Genomic DNA, 22,644 nt, shown 5'->3' with positions numbered 1-22,644 from the left:
CCGGACAGGTGAGAGTGTGTCTGACTGTGCAGGTACCAGAACCTGGACAGGTGAGAGTGTGTCTGACTGTGCAGGTACCAGAACCTGGACAGGTGAGAATGTGTCTGACTGTGCAGGTATCAGCACTCGGACAGGTGAGAGTGTGTCTGACTGTGCAGGTACTAGCACCCGGACAGGTGAGAGTGTGTCTGACTGTGCAGGTATCAGCACCCGGACAGGTGAGAGTGTGTCTGACTGTGCAGGTATCAGCACCCGGACAGGTGAGAGTGTGTCTGACTGTGCAGGTATCAGCACCTGGACAGGTGAGAGTGTGTCTGACTGTGCAGGTATCAGCACTCGGACAGGTGAGAGTGTGTCTGACTGTACAGGTACCAGCATCAGGACAGGTGAGAGAGTGTCTGACTGTGCAGGTAACAGTACTCGGACAGGTGAGAGTGTGTCTGACTGTGCAGGTACCAGAACCTGGACAGGTGAGAATGTGTCTGACTGTGCAGGTATCAGCACTCGGACAGGTGAGAGTGTGTCTGACTGTGCAGGTACTAGCACCCGGACAGGTGAGAGTGTGTCTGACTGTGCAGGTACTAGCACCCGGACAGGTGAGAGTGTGTCTGACTGTGCAGGTATCAGCACCCGGACAGGTGAGAGTGTGTCTGACTGTGCAGGTACTAGCACCCGGACAGGTGAGAGTGTGTCTGACTGTGCAGGTACCAGCACCCGGACAGGTGAGAGTGTGTCTGACTGTGCAGGTACCAGCACCCGGACAGGTGAGAGTGTGTCTGACTGTGCAGGTACTAGCACTCGGACAGGTGAGAGTGTGTCTGACTGTGCAGGTACCAGCATCAGGACAGGTGAGAGTGTGTCTGACTGTGCAGGTACCAGAACCCGGACAGGTGAGAGTGTGTCTGACTGTGCAGGTATCAGCACCTGGACAGGTGAGAGTGTCTGACTGTGCAGGTATCAGCACCTGGACAGGTGAGAGTGTGTCTGACTGTGCAGGTATCAGCACCCGGACAGGTGAGAGTGTGTCTGACTGTGCAGGTACCAGAACCTGGACAGGTGAGAGTGTGTCTGACTGTGCAGGTACCAGAACCTGGACAGGTGAGAGTGTCTGACTGTGCAGGTATCAGCACCTGGACAGGTGAGAGTGTGTCTGACTGTGCAGGTATCAGCACCAGGACAGGTGAGAATGTGTCTGACTGTGCAGGTATCAGCACTCGGACAGGTGAGAGTGTGTCTGACTGTGCAGGTACTAGCACCCGGACAGGTGAGAGTGTGTCTGACTGTGCAGGTACTAGCACCCGGACAGGTGAGAGTGTGTCTGACTGTGCAGGTATCAGCACCCGGACAGGTGAGAGTGTGTCTGACTGTGCAGGTACCAGCACCCGGACAGGTGAGAGTGTGTCTGACTGTGCAGGTACCAGCACCCGGACAGGTGAGAGTGTGTCTGACTGTGCAGGTACCAGCACCCGGACAGGTGAGAGTGTGTCTGACTGTGCAGGTACTAGCACTCGGACAGGTGAGAGTGTGTCTGACTGTGCAGGTACCAGCATCAGGACAGGTGAGAGTGTGTCTGACTGTGCAGGTACCAGAACCCGGACAGGTGAGAGTGTGTCTGACTGTGCAGGTATCAGCACCTGGACAGGTGAGAGTGTCTGACTGTGCAGGTATCAGCACCTGGACAGGTGAGAGTGTGTCTGACTGTGCAGGTATTAGCACCCGGACAGGTGAGAGTGTGTCTGACTGTGCAGGTACCAGAACCTGGACAGGTGAGAGTGTGTCTGACTGTGCAGGTACCAGAACCTGGACAGGTGAGAGTGTCTGACTGTGCAGGTATCAGCACCTGGACAGGTGAGAGTGTGTCTGACTGTGCAGGTATCAGCACCAGGACAGGTGAGTGTGTCTGACTGTGCAGGTACCAGCACCAGGACAGGTGAGAGTGTGTCTGACTGTGCAGGTATCAGCACCCGGACAGGTGAGAGTGTGTCTGACTGTGCAGGTATCAGCACCTGGACAGGTGAGAGTGTCTGACTGTGCAGGTATCAGCACCCGGACAGGTGAGAGTGTGTCTGACTGTGCAGGTACTAGCACCCGGACAGGTGAGAGTGTGTCTGACTGTGCAGGTATCAGCACCCGGACAGGTGAGAGTGTGTCTGACTGTGCAGGTACCAGCACCCGGACAGGTGAGAGTGTGTCTGACTGTGCAGGTACCAGCACCCGGACAGGTGAGAGTGTGTCTGACTGTGCAGGTATCAGCACTCGGACAGGTGAGAGTGTGTCTGACTGTGCAGGTACTAGCACCCGGACAGGTGAGAGTGTGTCTGACTGTGCAGGTATCAGCACCTGGACAGGTGAGAGTGTGTCTGACTGTGCAGGTATCAGCACTCGGACAGGTGAGAGTGTGTCTGACTGTACAGGTACCAGCATCAGGACAGGTGAGAGAGTGTCTGACTGTGCAGGTATCAGCACTCGGACAGGTGAGAGTGTGTCTGACTGTGCAGGTACCAGAACCTGGACAGGTGAGAATGTGTCTGACTGTGCAGGTATCAGCACTCGGACAGGTGAGAGTGTGTCTGACTGTGCAGGTACTAGCACCCGGACAGGTGAGAGTGTGTCTGACTGTGCAGGTACTAGCACCCGGACAGGTGAGAGTGTGTCTGACTGTGCAGGTATCAGCACCCGGACAGGTGAGAGTGTGTCTGACTGTGCAGGTACTAGCACCCGGACAGGTGAGAGTGTGTCTGACTGTGCAGGTACCAGAACCTGGACAGGTGAGAGTGTGTCTGACTGTGCAGGTACCAGAACCTGGACAGGTGAGAGTGTCTGACTGTGCAGGTATCAGCACCTGGACAGGTGAGAGTGTGTCTGACTGTGCAGGTATCAGCACCAGGACAGGTGAGAATGTGTCTGACTGTGCAGGTATCAGCACTCGGACAGGTGAGAGTGTGTCTGACTGTGCAGGTACTAGCACCCGGACAGGTGAGAGTGTGTCTGACTGTGCAGGTACTAGCACCCGGACAGGTGAGAGTGTGTCTGACTGTGCAGGTATCAGCACCCGGACAGGTGAGAGTGTGTCTGACTGTGCAGGTACTAGCACCCGGACAGGTGAGAGTGTGTCTGACTGTGCAGGTACCAGCACCCGGACAGGTGAGAGTGTGTCTGACTGTGCAGGTACCAGCACCCGGACAGGTGAGAGTGTGTCTGACTGTGCAGGTACTAGCACTCGGACAGGTGAGAGTGTGTCTGACTGTGCAGGTACCAGCATCAGGACAGGTGAGAGTGTGTCTGACTGTGCAGGTACCAGAACCCGGACAGGTGAGAGTGTGTCTGACTGTGCAGGTATCAGCACCTGGACAGGTGAGAGTGTCTGACTGTGCAGGTATCAGCACCTGGACAGGTGAGAGTGTGTCTGACTGTGCAGGTATCAGCACCCGGACAGGTGAGAGTGTGTCTGACTGTGCAGGTACCAGAACCTGGACAGGTGAGAGTGTGTCTGACTGTGCAGGTACCAGAACCTGGACAGGTGAGAGTGTCTGACTGTGCAGGTATCAGCACCTGGACAGGTGAGAGTGTGTCTGACTGTGCAGGTATCAGCACCAGGACAGGTGAGTGTGTCTGACTGTGCAGGTACCAGCACCAGGACAGGTGAGAGTGTGTCTGACTGTGCAGGTATCAGCACCCGGACAGGTGAGAGTGTGTCTGACTGTGCAGGTACCAGCACCAGGACAGGTGAGAGTGTGTCTGACTGTGCAGGTATCAGCACCCGGACAGGTGAGAGTGTGTCTGACTGTGCAGGTATCAGCACCTGGACAGGTGAGAGTGTCTGACTGTGCAGGTATCAGCACCTGGACAGGTGAGAGTGTGTCTGACTGTGCAGGTACTAGCACCCGGACAGGTGAGAGTGTGTCTGACTGTGCAGGTATCAGCACCCGGACAGGTGAGAGTGTGTCTGACTGTGCAGGTACCAGCACCCGGACAGGTGAGAGTGTGTCTGACTGTGCAGGTACCAGCACCCGGACAGGTGAGAGTGTGTCTGACTGTGCAGGTATCAGCACTCGGACAGGTGAGAGTGTGTCTGACTGTGCAGGTACTAGCACCCGGACAGGTGAGAGTGTGTCTGACTGTGCAGGTATCAGCACCTGGACAGGTGAGAGTGTGTCTGACTGTGCAGGTATCAGCACTCGGACAGGTGAGAGTGTGTCTGACTGTACAGGTACCAGCATCAGGACAGGTGAGAGAGTGTCTGACTGTGCAGGTATCAGCACTCGGACAGGTGAGAGTGTGTCTGACTGTGCAGGTACCAGAACCTGGACAGGTGAGAATGTGTCTGACTGTGCAGGTATCAGCACTCGGACAGGTGAGAGTGTGTCTGACTGTGCAGGTACTAGCACCCGGACAGGTGAGAGTGTGTCTGACTGTGCAGGTACTAGCACCCGGACAGGTGAGAGTGTGTCTGACTGTGCAGGTATCAGCACCCGGACAGGTGAGAGTGTGTCTGACTGTGCAGGTACTAGCACCCGGACAGGTGAGAGTGTGTCTGACTGTGCAGGTACCAGCACCCGGACAGGTGAGAGTGTGTCTGACTGTGCAGGTACCAGCACCCGGACAGGTGAGAGTGTGTCTGACTGTGCAGGTACTAGCACTCGGACAGGTGAGAGTGTGTCTGACTGTGCAGGTACCAGCATCAGGACAGGTGAGAGTGTGTCTGACTGTGCAGGTATCAGCACTCGGACAGGTGAGAGTGTGTCTGACTGTGCAGGTACCAGCACCCGGACAGGTGAGAGTGTGTCTGACTGTGCAGGTACCAGAACCCGGACAGGTAAGAGTGTGTCTGACTGTGCAGGTACCAGCACCCGGACAGGTGAGAGTGTGTCTGACTGTGCAGGTACCAGCATCAGGACAGGTGAGAGTGTGTCTGACTGTGCAGGTACTAGCACTCGGACAGGTGAGAGTGTGTCTGACTGTGCAGGTACCAGCATCAGGACAGGTGAGAGTGTGTCTGACTGTGCAGGTACCAGAACCCAGACAGGTGAGAGTGTGTCAGAACTGCCCAGGTACCAGCACCCGGACAGGTGAGAGTGTGTCTGACTGTGCAGGTACCTGCTCCCTCTCCTGCTCCAGCTCCTCCTGCTCCATGCTCTGCTCTATTTCGGACAGCAGCGAGGCGTGGTGTGAGCCGAGCCCCTGCAGGCTCCTCTCCTCGCTCAGCTCCTCCAGCCGCAGGCTCAGCTGCCGGTGCGAGAGGCGAACTTCCTGCAGCTCCATCTGGGTCTGGCGCAGCTACACCACAAACACAGGACTACAGGGTCAGACAGCCAGTACTGTCCAGGACAGGACAGGACTACAGGGTGAGACACATCGCTACAGCTGGTACTGTCCAGGACAGGACAGGACTACAGGGTGAGACACATCGCTACAGCTGGTACTGTCCAGGACAGGACCAATCTACACTACAGGGTGAGACACATCGCTACAGCTGGTACTGTCCAGGACAGGACTACAGGGTCAGGCAGCTCATCGCTACAGCCGGTACTGTCCAGGACAGGACAGGACTACAGGGTAAGACACATCGCTACAGCCGGTACTGTCCAGGACAGGACAGGACTACAGGGTAAGACACATCGCTACAGCTGGTACTGTCCAGGACAGGACAGGACTACAGGGTGAGACACATCGCTACAGCCAGTACTGTCCAGGATAGGACAGGACTACAGGGTCAGACACATCGCTACAGCCGGTACTGTCCAGGACAGGACAGGACTACAGGGTGAGACACATCGCTACAGCCGGTACTGTCCAGGACAGGACAGGACTACAGGGTGAGACACATCGCTACAGCTGGTACTGTCCAGGACAGGACTACAGGGTCAGGCAGCTCATCGCTACAGCCGGTACTGTCCAGGACAGGACAGGACAGGACTACAGGGTGAGACACATCGCTACAGCCGGTACTGTCCAGGACAGGACAGGACTACAGGGTGAGACACATCGCTACAGCCAGTACTGTCCAGGACAGGACTACAGGGTGAGACACATCTCTACAGCCAGTACTGTCCAGGACAGGACTACAGGGTGAGACACATCTCTACAGCCGGTACTGTCCAGGACAGGACTACAGGGTGAGACACATCTCTACAGCTGGTACTGTCCAGGACAGGACTACAGGGTCAGGCAGCAGATCAGTGACAGATCCCCAGCGGTGGTGACCAGTGGGCTGTTTCAGTTCTGTCAGTGTAGCGGCCCTCAGCCAGCCTGGGCTGTCACTATGGCAGTAGACACACAGGACGCCAGTCCATCACAGGGCAACACACGCACACACACACTCACATCATGGCCAGTTTCCCCAGGAGCCAATGAAACTACCTGACTCACAGAGAACATACAAACTCCACGCAGACAGCACCTCAGGCCCGAACTGAACCCAGGACCCCAGAGCTGACCAGCGCACCACTACACTGCCCTGATAACACAAGGGATGTCTCTGTACTTAACTGATGTGTGTGTAGCCATCACAGAGTCTCAGCTTCTGCCAGCATAGCGTCGGATATCACAAAACACTTCACAGCAAGTTCAAGAGACCCCGACTTTGTAACGGAGTGAGTGATTGCTGGGAAAGCAGTTAAGACGCAGGGGGGTGTCCGTGTAACACTGCCTTCTGCGGAGACCGGCTGGGCTCCATCAAGACCACTCGCTCTGTCTGCACCAAAGAGCTCTCTTCAGAAGCACTCGGCGCAGAGACTAAAATTATACCCCTCGGAAATAAGAATACTCGGGAACATGGCACCTGCACCTGGGGGGAGACCGCGAAGGATTCTCGCCTGATTCACACAGTTCACCGTGAGACACTCCCGCTGTAAATATCCGCCTGTGCGAGACTTCACGACAGCGAGGGAGTGTCACACAAGGAATTACTTAAGTAGGAAAATAAAGATACTCCTACAGTTTCAAGTTTGAGTAAAAAAATCAGTATAAACGAGTAACTTCCCGGTTCTGACTAAATTGTTTTTATCATTGTCCGTATTCGGTGCTGATTTGTTTCTGAAAGAAAGGCTGACAGTAGCACGGGCACGAGGTTCCGCGCGACGCGTACAGTTTCTCGCGGCTTCGGCTCGAGGGTTCCAGCGCAGCGCAGCGCAGCGCAGACGCGCGCCTTGTCCCCGCTCGCGCCGCGCGACACTGACCTGCGCGTCCTTGTCGTGGCACTGGCGCTCCAGCATCAGTGCGCGCTCCTGCAGCTCGTCCGCGGTGCCCTGCAGCGCCTCGTTCTCCTCCAGGATGGCGCCGACTCGCCGCTCCAGCTCCCTCTTGCGCTCCGACAGCATCTTTATCTGCCGGACAGAGGGGCGGAGGCACAGCGGGACTAAGGGGCGGCTCCGGACGGTGCTGCTAGCCCGGACCCCGGTGCGTCGGGGTCGGGTTACAGAAGAGTTATCATGAATTCACCCCCCTCTCCCCCCGGCACCGGCGGAGGTCGGGAGCAAGCGGTAACACCCCCGAGTTAAGAAGTAGCGCCAGGGGCTCGGGACTCAAGAATGTATGTTGCCATGGTGACCGCGGGGGAGCTGGCCGAGCGCGAGAGGAGGGTGACAGGCTGTTCCCCTGGAATGCGCGGCCCCGAGGATAACGTGCACAGCGCGGGCGCGGGCACGCGAGAGAACGAACGTCTCTCTCACCCGCCTCTAGAGGAAAGGACTGTAGCGTTCAGACAGGGTAGGGTAGGGTTTGAAAAAAATGTGGACAACAATTCATGATTGCACACACAGAAGTAAAAAAATAAATAAACGTTTGTTAAGCGGTGCACATTTAATAATAATAGCAATATTTAATTAAGGTCATGATGTTTTGCGGTCTGCTCAGGCCTCACGTCAGAGAAAGGGATTTTCCACGGTCTTAGTTATCCAGGAATTTTGTTCTTTAGCTGGGTGGTTTTTGATATTTCACAAGAGCGGCCCACAGCAGGGCTCTGCTCTGTCGATGCCCGCGAGAGGCCGTCAGTGGTTTAGTGAGGCCCTGCTTTATTAATCTTTACTAAAAATACCACACTGTCTCACAGTCTCTGCACACTGACGCTAAATATAGAGGGAGTTGTGCCTGTCTGTGTAATCAGGGCCTGCCTGGAGCCTCTGAGTCTAATTCCCTCACAGTCACAGAGCAGCAGAGCTGTGGAGAAACACTGGCTGTGGGAGTCAGATGGGAGTCTGTACTAGTCACGCAGGGCTCAGGGAGTTTTATCAACGTCAGCACAGCACAGGACTCATGAAAAAACAGACATGTTAATAGTGTCTTGTATTTTTTCAGTGGAGAAGAGAGTCGAAGGAGAAAAAACCCGATACATTCCAGAACGGCTTTTCACTGCAGAGACAGTGATCGCACAGTAACGAAGGCTTTACAAGAGCTTTTGTGCGGGTCCTGTGACACTGAGTGCATTCCGTATATGTTCAGAGTGTGTGCTGTGTGTGCTGTGTGTATTCTGAGTGTGTTCTAAGCATGTTCTGTTTGTATTCTGAGTGTGTTCTAAACATGTTCTGGGTGTGTTCTCAGTGTGTTGTTTATGTGTTCAGAGTACGTTCTGAGTGTGTTCTGAGTGTGTTCTAAACATGTTCTGGGTGTGTTCTGAGTGCATTCTGTATATGTTCAGAGTGTGTGCTGTGTGTGTTCTGAGAGTGTACTGTGGGTTTTCTGAGTGTGTTCTAAGCATGTTCTGGGTGTATTCTGAGTGCGTTCTGTATATGTTCACAGTGTGTGCTGTGTGTGTTCTGAGATTGTACTGTGTGTTTTCTGAGTGTGTTCTAAGCATGTTCTGTGTATGTTCTGAGCGTGTTCCAGCATGTTCTGTGTGTGTTCTCAGTGTGTTGTGTATGTGTTCAGAGTACGTTCTGAGTGTGTTCTGAGCGTGTTCTAAACATGTTCTGGGTGTGTTCTGAGTGCATTCTGTATATGTTCAGAGTGTGTGCTGTGTGTGTTCTGAGCGTGTTCTAAGCATGTTCTGTGTGTGTTCTCAGTGTGCTGTGTATGTGTTCAGAGTACGTTCTGTGTGTGCTCTGTGTGTGTTCTGAGAGTGTACTGTGTGTGTTCTGAGCGTGTTCTGAGCATGTTTTGTGTGTGTTCTGAACCTCAGGTAGCTGACATGTACAGTATGTCACACAACCAAGGACACCTCACATGTCCTGTCTGAAGGTCAGGAATCAAAACGCTGAAATTAAAGGTAAATTCCACCTCCCAGTCTCCAAGATCCTGGAAGGTGGCATCATATTTTCACAACCTCCCCTTTAACAAACTAACGCAAGGGATGATTTCATTTCCTGCTGAAATCCTGGGATTGCTGTTGTATTTGGAAATCTGTTCTGGTATGGGGTGGAATGTACTGTTCTCAAGAAGGAGTTGTATGTAAGCCTGTGAGGTTAAAGATGAAAGAAAAAGGAAGCTTTATAATCACGCTCTAGCATTCTAGAGAATGAGGATTTACAATCGCAGTCCCCAGATGCACACAGAGACACAGAAACACACAGACACACATAGGCAGTCACACAGAGACACACAGACACACAGGCACACCCATGCATGCAGGGAAGATGCAGTGGGGATGGAGAGACGGGCTCCCACACAGACAGGCACCTCAAGATTTCCACAGCACAGCCCTGGCCACCCAAAACTGCTCTGAATACCTACAGCTGCTGACTTCAGCATTCAAACCCTTATCTTAAAATAGTTCCCGCACCAGAGCAGCTCAGCTGTGACTCATTGCAGAATGGCTAAGTATTCAGTCCACCTACGAGAAGCTTTACAGACAGCGTGCCCTGGTTTGGTGTGCTTGTTAAGTCAGTGAACAGTCTTCGTCAGACACAATGTAGCTGCCAGCAGTACCAGTTTACAGGTCAGGTAATGGTCCCACACCCTGTGTCACTTTTGCAAATTGCTGTGTAGTTTTGATCTCTTTTGATTCTGTGTAGGGATCTGTGTTCTAGATTACGATTTAGAAGGGATCTGTTTTCTAAATTGTAATTAGTAGGGTTTGGTGTTCTAGATTGTGATGGGTAGGGATATGTGTCCAAAATTGTGTTTAGTGGGGATCTGTGTTCTAGATCATCCAGGTGGGGCTGCACATTGGTGGTGGTGGAGGGGATCCCCATTACCTGTAAAGCGCTTTGAGTGAAGTGTCCAGAAAAGCACTATATAAGTGAAAGCAATTATTATTATTATTATTATTAGATTGTGGTGGGGAGGATCTGTGTTCTCGATTGTGTTTGACGGGGATCTGTGTTCTAGATTGTGTTTGGTGGGGATCTGGATACACACAGAAGCCTCAGTCTGTAAAACCTCAGACAAGATCTTGACCGATGTCTGTGGGCTCAAGATGACTCATATCAGCTCTGGTCAGCATTAGCGACAGTGCAGTAGTGTTGGTGAGGGGTTGACTTATGTACCTGATCCCTGAACTCTAGAAAATCTGAAACGGCTCAAGCTGCTGTGCACTGGGAGTGTGTCTGGTTTCCCTGGTTTGCCAGGGAAGAGAGGGTTTCATTCCCAATCCTGACACGGAGGTCGGAGAACTCCAGTGCTGTGGCTCACTGAGGCAGTCTGCTGAAGACCGTCCCTCCTGGGGCCAACCTGGAGTCCCCACGGCGTTTGTGACTGATGACAGACTGGCATGCAGACGGGCCAATAGGCAGGCAGATCTACTTACTTCGAGCCCCTGCTGCTCCAATCCAAGGGAGGGACACAACACAGAGGGCGGGGCCAGGGTTTGGGTACAGGAATAAGAAAAGAAGTTTATGGGAATTCCTGCTATTTTGTTTAAAGAAATGCAATAGAATCTCAGAATATTACCGACAGAGTAGTGAAGCCTGCTGGGATTCCTGCAGCCATTCTCTAAGGCAGACCCCCACTTATAGCCAAACTGTATATCTTCCCTCTTACATCAGATCTTACTTCACACTTATTAACACTCCCGGTTAGTCATCATTTCTCACCACGACTGCCATGTTACTGTTCCTGCTGCTGACTGACGCTTTTACCCAGAGAGACTCACAGAGGGATGAGTTGTCCCTGAGTCTTTAAAACCTGCGTCTGGGCGCTCAGAGCTACAGCTGGGTACGCGGGACCCTCCGAGTGCAGCACCTCGCTGGCGGCTCGGACACCCACCCTTGCGGTCAGGAGAGCAGAGCCCTGAGCTCTGCCCCATGCTGGCACCCCTCAGTCCGCGGGGAACCCCACCCTGCCGTCTGGCCGTCTGGCTGTCTGGCTGCGGGCACTGGGCTCGGGCAGCCCGTGTGGCACGAATACTCCCTGCCAGGGCAAGGACTCCCTTCCCCAATTCCTGGGCCAGAAATTCCAGGGAAACAACTGCAACTACCTTCGAGATCTGGGAAATGAAACGACGCTCTTCAAGCTCATCCGATCGGAATCCGGGATCCCGGTTTAATGTCTTCAAGCAGGATCAGCAGCGGACCGCATGCAGTGACTGACCCGGCCCGCCGGCCCGCTGGACTCACCTCCGCCTGCAGGCTCTCCAGCCGGCACATGTGCTGATTGGTGGAGATGCTCTTCTCCCGAAACTCGTCCCGGAGGGAGTGGACCTGCAGCGACAGCTGTCTCTCCACCTCGGCAGCCTGGGGAGAGAGGACAGGGGCGGTGTTAGCAGCGAGCTGTCGGCTCAGCCTATATGTCCACGGGCAACACAGGAGAGACAACACAGGAGAGACACTGCAGCCACACAGGAGAGACATGGGAGAGACACAGGAGAGACACATTAGAGACACAGCAGCCACACAGGAGAGACATGGGAGAGACACAGGAGAGACACATTAGAGACACAGCAGCCACACAGGAGAGACATGGGAGAGACACAGAAGAGACACGGGAGAGACACGGGAGAGACACGGGAGAGACACAGCAGCCAAACTGCAGCCACACAGGACAGACACAGGTGAGACACAAGATAGACACAAGAAAAACACAGCAGAGACATGGGAGAGCAACGGGAGAGACATAAGATAGACACAAGATAGACACAGGGGAGACACAGGAGAGACACGGGTGAGACACAGGAGCAACACAGGAGAGACATGGGAGAGACACAGGAGAGACACATTAGAGACACAGCAGCCACACAGTAGAGACACGGGAGAGACACATTAGAGACACAGCAGCCACACAGGAGAGACATGGGAGAGACACATTAGAGACACAGCAGCCACACAGTAGAGACACGGGAGAGACACATTAGAGACACAGCAGCCACACAGGAGAGACATGGGAGAGACACGGGAGAGACACATTAGAGACACAGCAGCCACACAGTAGAGACACGGGAGAGACACATTAGAGACACAGCAGCCACACAGGAGAGACATGGGAGAGACACATTAGAGACACAGCAGCCACACAGTAGAGACACGGGAGAGACACATTAGAGACACAGCAGCCACACAGGAGAGACACGGGAGAGACACATTAGAGACACAGCAGCCACACAGTAGAGACATGGGAGAGACACAGGAGAGACACAGCAGCCACACAGTAGAGACACGGGAGAGACACATTAGAGACACAGCAGCCACACAGGAGAGACACGGGAGAGACACAGGAGAGACACATTAGAGACACAGCAGCCACACAGGAGAGACATGGGAGAGACACATTAGAGACACAGCAGCCAAACTGCAGCCACACAGGAGAGACACAGAAGAGACACGGGAGAGACACGGGAGAGACACGGGAGAGACACAGCAGCCACACGGGAGCTGCACAGGAGAGACACAACAGCCACACAGGAGCTGCACAGGAGAGACACAACAGCCAAACTGCAGCCACACAGGACAGACACAGGTGAGACACAAGATAGACACAAGAAAAACACAGCAGAGACATGGGAGAGCAACGGGAGAGACACGGGTGAGACATAAGATAGACACAAGATAGACACAGGGGAGACACGGGAGAGACACGGGTGAGACACAGGAGCAACACAGGAGAGACACAGCAGCCACATAGGATTCACACAGGAGAGACACGGGTGAGACACAGGAGCAACACAGGAGAGACACAGCAGCCACATAGGATTCACACAGGAGAGACACAGGAGAGACACAGGAGAGACACAGGAGCAACATAGGAGCCACACAGGAGTCAGACGGGAGACACACGGGAGCAACACAGGAGAGACAGAGCAGCCACACAGGAGCTACACAGGAGAGACACGGGTGAGACACAGGATGCAACACGACTCAGGTTGTGAGAGGTCAGGGCTTTAGCTGTTTTTTCAATTCATTCAATTCATAGCAGAGAAAAAAGGTTAAAAGGGTCTTTTTGTTTCCTGGAAATATGAATGCAGTTTTGGGGCTCAGTTGATCCATTGCAAGTTGTGGGACTGCCAGGTGAGAGATTCAGATCCCACCCTGTCTGTGGTGTTTTCATCTTTTAATAATAATAATAATTGCTTACACTTATATAGGGCTTTTCTGGACACTCCACTCAAAGCGCTTTACAGGTAATGGGGCTTTTCAGGGGACAGAAAAAGGCTGGGACAATCTTCCGGTGCAGATGGGTGATCACTCACAGCTTAGAATCACTGGTTAGTCGCCAGCCAGGGCCCCACATATCCCAGGTGCCACTGCTGTGTCGAAAGACCAAACAGACCCTGAGATCTCAAGTCTGCCCTACCCTGGCAACCCTGGGGAACCCTGGTCACAGTGCGCCCGCCCTCAGGGCTAACACCTGTACCTGCTGCGCCCCAGCATTGCAGAACACGCATTCCGGGCTGCCGTACTCTGCAGCTTACACACGCAGAGGCCCCCTCACCCCCGAGCATTGGGCGTGTTCCCTCTCGGAGCTGTGTTGTTTTTCAAGGTCAGGCTTTTCACAGCGCTGAACGCCAGGGCGGCCCAGAGCCTGCAGCAGCCTAGCGTGGGAGTGCGCGCTCCTCACGCCCTGCCATCTGCGGAACCTCACGCACGCTGACTTTTATGCGTTTTCTGAGATGTTTCTCCCAGATGCGAGCCAGGCCTGGCCTGATAGAGTACTGCGCAACTCTCTGGGTGAAGCAGAGCACCCTTTTCCAGATCGTATATCCAGCAGACTAACCTGAGCTCCCACAGCTGCCCACACACTTCAAGAAAACCCCCGAACAGGGCTCTCTGTGGTGAAAATCGCCTTTTTCTCAGTCAGGCAAATCTCTTTAGCTTATCTTATTGGAATACTGTTTTTTTTTCAAACTTAAGTTTTTGCTCAAAAAAGTTGGAAGATCTTAAACTTCAAAATCAATCGAGTAATGTCACCTCCAGTACTGAGGACATGCAAACAATCAGAGAGCTCAAATGAACCCCAGTGTGGGAGTCTCAGGTGAGATAAGGGTTCGGTTATGTCATAGAGAGCTGAGCTGGCATGAACACCTTCAGTTATGGGGGATCCCCAAGAACAAGGCTGGGGATCCCTGCTCTTAGACACTCCCAGGACAAATCAAGCCTCCCACCCGCCCACTAGACCCCCACAGTGAACCACCCCCTCAGCCCAAAGCACATAAACGTTCCCCACAGACACACCTTCTTCCTGAACTATGGGAGCCAGTCAGCAGGAGTGGGGGTTTGGAACTGGGAGGGTCTGGAGAGAGAGGCTTTGCTCCATCAACCACCAATCAATCGATCGACCGATCAATCAATCATCTAATCATCTTGTCATGAAACAGTCTTGATACTGTAAGACAGCTCATTACATCCAGCAGGCAGAGACATGTTAGACGACACTCAATCTCTCCCCAAAAGGCGCCTTGTCTCGCCTGTGATCATTCAGGACATGAGACTATGAGAAAGGTTGCAGGCGAGAGGTCTTTGTGGTTGTTAGGAGCTCAGTGGTACCGGACCCTCACTCAGTCACTTCTTGAAGGAAACACGGCTGGGCAGCTGTTTCAGACGCCTGCAGCCCTCTGTCCCTCTCCCCCTGGACTGACCCGACAGCGCCCCCTGGCCTCCATGTATCTCCCCCTGCCCTCTCCTGCTCCGTCTCGCGAAAGAGCCCCAGACAACGTCCCCCTCTCCTGCCTGTTCGCACACGGATTCCCAGCACCCCCTCCCTCAGGGTGGCCCGGGCCCCACAGCGCCCCCTGCGGTGGTCTCCCAGGCGCTGAGGACCCGCGGAGACCACCGGGCCGATCAGCGATCAATCAACCGGGAGATTCAGGCTGGCCTACCGGGCAGTGGGCATATCCCTTCAATTAAATAACAACGGGAAGACATATTGGACTCCTGCTGAGGAACGGCAAGGCATTTCAAGCCTGTTACCTACCAGCGTACAAACAGCACATTGGCTTCGGAATCTAGGGGGACATAAGCCTTTAACTCTCCAGGCTCAAAGTAAGACCTGTAACAGATTGAACTGCTGTGCACTGGGCGTCTGATAAGCTCTCTGAACAATAACAAAGATACAATATTTGATTCGCTGGTGTCTGCCCGTTTCTGGCCCCACACACACACACACACACACACACACACACACACACACACACACACACACACTGCAATGCGCCACAGTGAGTGAACGAATTCAGGACAGTCTGGAGCGTTTCCCTTCCTTCCCACCAGCACACAGGGGAAGGCAGTGCTTTGATCCCATACTGGGTCTTTCAGACGAACACGAAACGATGCAAATAAGAGTTTTCAGGACCCCGTGCAGACGATAGAATCCGGAAGGGAGTGAAACAGACACGGGGGAGAAGGCTAGGAGCAGGGCTGGTAGACGAACAGGGGGGGCGTGCCGACGGTGCGCTGGTGCTCGCGTGGTCCAGGTGACAATCCAGAGGGAGTCTGTAGGGAGATCCAGAGTAAGCAAAAGTCCAGGGCCGGGTGGTCCATCCAAGACAGACGAGACGAAAGTTAAAAACCGGAGCGGGATCCGGCGAAGGGTGGTGGAGATTAAAAACGGGACCAGGTGCTCTGAGCCCCGGACTGGGCTGGTTCGGGACGTCGAGAGGAGGCCTGTGCCCTCCAGCCGCGGGCGTAGGGCGACTCGCTGGTAGGTGGGCCTCCGGGCGTCCGTCTTCCAGTGCAGAGCCCGGAATGGCGGGAGCGTCTGGCTTTTGTAGGGAAGGGCTGGAACAGGGAGCAGGAGCACAAAATCAACTAAAATGTGAACGAGCCGGAGCGCCCTTAAGGGGGCTGGGATTACAATCGTGACACAGAGGTTCCCTAACGGGAAATTCCGGTTTAATTTAAACCATTTGGACTGATTGGGACACAGGACACGGTACAGGACACGCACCCGAAGTGTTTCGATCTTCCCCAGCGCTCAGGCCGGCTCGAAAGGGACAGTGTGCATCTCCAGGTGTGCTGCTTCCCTGCGATCTTCGCCACGTGCGTCGGGATCACACACACGCGTGTCGAGCGCCATGCCGCCCTGCGGGCAGGACCGGTGAACGGGCAGAAACTCTCTCCCTCGCAGTCCGGCTGCTTCCCAGGAGCCTTTGCAGAGGGTTTCAGGATGCTCCGGGCCGGGCTCCTGCGAGCACCCCGAGCCGAGCACCGCAACAAGCCCAGACCGGCCCCGAGTGCTCGGGCGGCGCCCGCTGACAGCGTCCTGACGCGCTGGGTCCTGAGAGAGGGGCCAGCGCCCCCCCCCCGGCCGAGCGTGCCGGCCCCAGGAGCTGACCAGGCCCCTCTGGGTCACAGCCTTTCTGTGTCTCTCTCTGTCCCTTCTCCTCTGCCACGCCTCCCTCCCGAGCAGACTCAGACACCCCCTGCACAGTCCCATCGCATTCGGGCCAGAGGCGTAACAGCCCCTCTCTCTCCCCTCGAGAGAGAATAAAGCTGTCCACACCAGGGTGCCAGGGTCGGGCTGATGGAGGGCACAGACTTGCTGGATTCTGTGGCAGCTGAAGTGCTTGTTGTAGCCAGTACGTGCCGTGTTTGTGTGGGGGTTCACTAGAAAGCGCAGTCGCTCTGCAGTGAAAACTCTGCTCCTGGATGACCTGTCCCTGCTGTCTAGGCCTCACTGCTGCTTCTTCTCGCTCTCTTGCTCTGTGCCCTGCTGCTGGCTCTGTGCTCTGGCCCTGTGCTGCTGGCTCTGCTCTGGGTCCTGGTGCTGGCTCTGTGCTGCTGGCACTGTGCTCGGGATCTGTGCTGCTGCCTCTGTACCCTGGTGCTGTTGCTGGATCTGTGCTCTGGCCCTGTGCTCTGTGTCCTGCTGCTGGCTCTGTGCTCAGGATCTGTGCTGCTGGCTCTGTGCTCTGGGTCCTGTTGCTGGATCTGTGCTCTGGCTCTGTGCTGCTGGGTCCCATTGCTGGATCTGTGCTCTGGCTCTGTGCCACTGGCTCTGTGCTCTGGTCTCCAGAGCTCATGTTAAACCCTCTCTTGCTCTTGGGTCATGACCTACGTCTGTGTGAGAGTGCGTCAGAGACATTCACCAGAGGCCACAGGCAGAAATTACGCAGAAGCTCATTTAAAACCTGAGAACAGGAGACGCTTCTTTACCCCAAGATTGGTGGGAGTATGGAACAAGCTGCCCATCTATGTAGTTGAAGCCGATAGTCTGGTTTGTTTCAGGAAATGGCTGGATGAGATCCTGGGATCAATGAACTACTAACTTCCAGACTGGCCAGTTGGGGTGAATGGCCCCTCTCGCTCGTATCCATTCTCGTGCGTCTGTGTTATTACTGTCGTCTGTCTTGATCCAGCTCCTGCACTCATCTCCCTGGGAAAGAAGCGCGTTGACGAAGAGGCCCAGGAAAGGCAGGGAGACCGACCCCCCTCTGTTTGTGTCTCCTCTCGAACCCTGAGCCCTGCTCTCTTTCTTATTCCCAGTTTCCTGTCTGAAATCAGAGGCCATTCCAGTACGGAGTATCCAGGCCATGCAGAAGGGCACAAAGTCAGGTACACGCTGGACTGTCAGACGGGCTGCCCTGTCCAGAGAGAGCACTGACCGATGGGCCAGGGCTCCAGCTGCAGCTCCACAGGACGGGCGAGATTGCTCTGTAGAAGAACATGTCAGGGACAGCCTGAGCGCCCCAGTCATCGGTGTCTTCTCAGGTCAGTGTGCCACCACTAAACTGATTACCCTCCTCAGGGATTAGCAGGCCAGTCCTCTCAGATAATCAGCCTTCCTGACCCCCTTCCCCCACGAGGTCAATCGGCACTGACCGCTACAGACCCTGGGCTGGACCATCTCCGGTGAGACAGAGGGGGGCGGACAGACCTGGCAAACAGCCCCTTACTGATCTTCCAGTATCATGAGGACCAATTCAATGGGAAGAAGTTGTAGGTCTTAAAGCAGACAGTGGGATCCCTATATTCATCAAGCTGTCCCTGCAGAGATGCCATGGGGGAAACTCTTCAATGTTCCTGCATGAGAGCCCAGTCTGGGGTAAATCAGGGCTGTGCCAGCAGAGCACAGTGCCCCTGTCACGACGCGTTAATCAGGACCCTATGCAGACGCTAGAATCCGGAAGGGAGCAAAACAGACACGGGGGGGGGGAGATGGCGAGGAACTGGGCAGGCTGACGAACAGGGTGTCACGATTATAGTCCCTCCCCCTTAAGGGTGCTCCGGCCCTTTCACTTCAGACTTGATTATGTGCACCTGACCCCTGTTCCCAGTCCACCTTAAAAGCCAGGCGCTGACGTTCATCCGGGCTCTGCATCTGATCTCCGTGTCGTGCGAGTCCGGGACCTGGAAGCGCCTGGTCCCGTTAAGGTTTTAATCTCTGTTCCGGCCGGTTCATGTTTTTTAATCCCTTGTTGGATGGATCACCTGGCCATGGACTTATTCTTGTGTTTTTGGATTACCCTCTGGATTACTTTTGGATTGTTTGCCCTGGACTCACTCCCCTGGACACCTGTGCACTTTGGACACGCCCCCCCTGTTTTCATCCCCGTATTCCTGCATGATCTTTTTCCTAGTGTTTCCTCACTTTTCCCTGGATCGTGTCGCCCGCATAGGGTCAGAAAGAACTGTTCGTTACACAGGGGGGCGTGACGACAGTGCGCTGGTGCGCTGGTGCTCAGGGGGGTGGGGGGCCGTGGTCCAGGCGAACTAGTCCAAAACAATCCGAAAGGGGAAACCAGGAAGCAGTCCAAAAGTCCAGTACCGGGTGATCCATCCAAGACGAGGCTAAAAACCGGAACGGGATCTGGTGCAGGGAGAGGGAATATAAACGGGAGTGACGAGGCCAGAAGCTCTGAGCCCCGGACTCAGCTGGGTCGGGACGCCGAGAGGAGGCCTGTGCCCTCAAGCCGCGGGCGTAGGGCGACTTGGTGGTAGGCGGGCCTCCGGGCGTCCGTCTTCCAGTGCAGAGCCGGGAATAGAGTGAGCATCTGGCTTATAAGGAGGGGCTGGACTGGAGGCAGGTGCACATGATCCAGAAAAATGTGAAAGAGCCGGAGCGCCCTTAAGAGGAGGGATTACAATCGTGACACAGGGGAGATGTTCTCCTAAGCACTGGTGTGAAAGCAGCGGCAGAGCAGTTACTTCTGTGTCACAAAACCGTTTCACCTCCACGTCTCACACAGCATAGTGCTACAGCACTCTTCGTAGACCCCTGGCTAAAACTCCAGCCGATCAGAGCTTAATTTCAGCTTAACTGATTGTTTGATTTCAAAACTTCTTTTCTTCTGTTTCCAGGATTTCATTTGTCTCCTGCTGAATCTTTTCCAGTGCCGCTGCAGGAACCGAGAAGCGGAATGTGATCCCGGGAGAGTGGCCATCCGGAGCCCCGGCCGTTCCAAGATTCCTGCTGTCCTGCCCAGAGGACGGACAGTGACCGATCTGCGCTACACGCGTGGTGGATGAGTACAGAATCCACCTAGACCCCCTGCTCCGGGAACACGCTGGGACCCGGAGAGAGGATCCCTATCGTGGAATTGACAGCGATGAGGACACAGAGCAGAGCTCACACGCAGACAGCTCACAACCCAGCCAGCCGACATGCCTGCCTTCCCCATTGAGCAAGACTGGCTGACTGGCTGACTGGATGACTGACTGGCTGACTGGCTGGCTGACTGGCTGGCTGACTGGCTGGCTGACTGGCTGGCTGGCTGGCTGGCTGGCTGGCTGACTGGCTGGCTGGCTGGCTGGCTGGCTGGCTGGCTGGATGACTGACTGACTGACTGGCTGGCTGGCTGGCTGACTGACTGACTGACTGACTGACTGGCTGGCTGGCTGACTGGCTGGCTGGCTGGTTGACTGGCTGACTGGCTGGCTGGCTGACTGGCTGACTGGCTGATTTATTACATGGTTGCTTGATTGCTTGGTTGGTTGATTGGTTGAGAGAGTGATTGAGAGAGTGAGTGATTGATTGATTGGTTGCTTGCTTGCTTGATTGATTGATTCCATTCCAGGAATGGAGGATGGTAGAACATTCCAGCTGTGATTGAGGCAGCGCATGATGCTGTGAAGCACTAAACTGTTTCTCTCAAATTCATGAAGCCCACGAGTCACAGCCTGGCAGCAGGGGGTGGGCTTGTATGACTAAAAACAGCAGTGCTTTCCAGTCAATTCGGAATACGATGCAGAACATCACACTCATACGCAGACACGTGCGCACAGGGGCTGGACCCTGCGGTACAGCAGCTGACGCTCCCATGGCAACGCTGGATCTGACTGACCGTCACATGTCAGTCTCCATGGCAACGATGGAGAGCAGCCGGCTGTGGCTGAGCTGTGCGGAAAGCTCTGCCTTCCCCCATAACTCCATCTCTGCCCCGAGAGAGTCCGAGATTCACAAGTGACTGAAGGAGGAAAAACCCGGAAGGAACTGGGAGTTGGGGAGGGAGGGGGGCAGTAAGGAAACTCACTGTCTCCACTCACTGTCCGCTGTAATGTGGTAGAGAAATAGGAAAAAAACAAATCTGTATCTCTGCCTGTATCTCTACTCAGATCACTGTCCTGCGGTGAGGAAAGTCACTCAGATCTCTGTCCTCCAGTAAGGAAAGTCACTCAGATCTCTGTCCTGCAGGAAGGAAAGTCACTCAGATCTCTGTCCTCCAGTAAGGAAAGTCACTCAGATCTCTGTCCTGCAGTAAGGAAAGTCACTCAGATCTCTGTCCTCCAGTAAGGAAAGTCACTCAGATCTCTGTCCTGCAGGAAGGAAAGTCACTCAGATCACTGTCCTCCAGTAAGGAAAGTCACTCAGATCGCTGTCCTGCAGTAAGGAAAGTCACTTAGATCTCTGTCCTCCAGTAAGGAAAGTCACTCAGATCGCTGTCCTGCAGTAAGGAAAGTCACTCAGATCGCTGTCCTGCAGGAAGGAAAGTCACTCAGATCGCTGTCCTCCAGTAAGGAAAGTCACTCAGATCTCTGTCCTCCAGTAAGGAAAGTCACTCAGATCTCTGTCCTTCAGGAAGGAAAGTCACTCAGATCGCTGTCCTGCAGTAAGGAAAGTCACTCAGATCGCTGTCCTCCAGTAAGGAAAAGTTAAACACGCAGCTGCACTAATAGGTACAGACAGAAGTTGCCATGGATCAAAGTTTCAGTCAAATAAATTAATAATTCTAAAGACTATTACTTGCAGTGCATTTTCCTCACATCAAATCTTTGTCTGCACTGCAACTGACAGCAAACAAGCTTTGTTTTGTACAGAGCTGTTGTTCTGAAGGTGCTCAAAGGCACCAGGGAGGGACCCTCCTGGGAGACACACAGCAGCCCCCTGCACTCGGACCAGGGGCAGGACAGAGGAGCTGCTGCACCAGGGGGAATAAGGGGTCTGTAGGGAGGCAAGGCTGTAGAGCCCAGAGTGGGACTCAGCCTGGACTCCAGAGAGATCACCCTACACTACACCAGTGGCATGGGATCCTAAGAGAGTCAGGACCTCAGTTTGATGTCTCATTCACAGGAAAACCAAGCGTGACGGGATGCAGAGGGAATGACTCAGCCGGAGCTTAAAGAGGCTCCTCCCAGGCCCTGGCATCATCTCCCCGAGTGTCCCCCAAGAGGGCGCTACAGAGCCTGCTCTGCACTACCTCCTTCGACACCTCCACACAACAGGTCCCTGGGACCCACAGTGATTTATAAGATCAGATCACTTTATTAGCCCTATATAATCTCTTGTATTAGGAATGTGTCTTTTCGCAGACCCCAGCTTGCTCTCCATGAGACACACAGACAGGGTGAGAGAAGCTGGGGGTCAGAGCGCAGGGTCAGCCATTTATACGGCACCCCTGGAGCAGGTGGGGTTAAGGGCCTTGCTCAGGGACCCACAAAGTAGGATTCCTCTGCCAGCCATGGGATTTGAACCGGCAACCTCCCAGCCACACAGCCACGCATTTGCATTCTGTATTAGCAGGAGCAGCAGCTGCAGGGGCAACAGAGACAGAACTGTGGAGTGAGTCGGCATTGCAGAACGAAGACGCTGCTGTGGACAGTCCACGTGGAGATCCATGTGGAGACCTGCAGTCCTCACGGATGGTCCTAGAGAGACTGTCACTGAGTCAGGACTTCGGCTCAGAAAGGAGACCTCTCTCTGTCTCTGCGAGAGCAGCTGGGAACGAGGGAGCGGTCCTGCTACAGGCTGTGAGCACGTCCCGTACCCCCTGGGTCCCCGCCGGGACGGGAAGACTCCGGCGTCACCATGGCAACTGCGCCGGACAGGTGCTGCGGAATGTACCGTCTCCTAGCAACCAGACAAACCCGGCTTAGAGCACAGACTGAGAAGGAAGGTGGAGGAGAT

The 22,644-nt window shown here is 54.4% G+C and overlaps 1 protein-coding gene across 1 annotated transcript in view; it reads right to left on the bottom strand.

The window, feature by feature from the left end:
• bicdl1 (BICD family like cargo adaptor 1) overlaps window positions 1-22,644 on the bottom strand; it is a 49,564-nt gene that overhangs the window by 16,253 nt on the left and 10,667 nt on the right. Inside the window, exons 3-5 of the mRNA XM_088935737.1 lie at window positions 11,490-11,606; window positions 7,179-7,325; window positions 5,098-5,277 (exon numbers count right to left, since the gene is read on the bottom strand). Coding sequence (XP_088791863.1) covers window positions 5,098-5,277; window positions 7,179-7,325; window positions 11,490-11,606 — 444 coding nt within the window. The remainder of the gene's footprint in view (window positions 1-5,097; window positions 5,278-7,178; window positions 7,326-11,489; window positions 11,607-22,644) is intronic.

This window comes from Atractosteus spatula, chromosome 17, assembly GCF_055471065.1.
Source record: "Atractosteus spatula isolate fAtrSpa1 chromosome 17, fAtrSpa1.hap1, whole genome shotgun sequence".
In the NCBI taxonomy this organism is placed as follows: domain Eukaryota; kingdom Metazoa; phylum Chordata; class Actinopteri; order Semionotiformes; family Lepisosteidae; genus Atractosteus; species Atractosteus spatula.
Note: the sequence above shows the minus strand (reverse complement) of the source record. Positions and strands in the feature narration are given on the sequence as shown.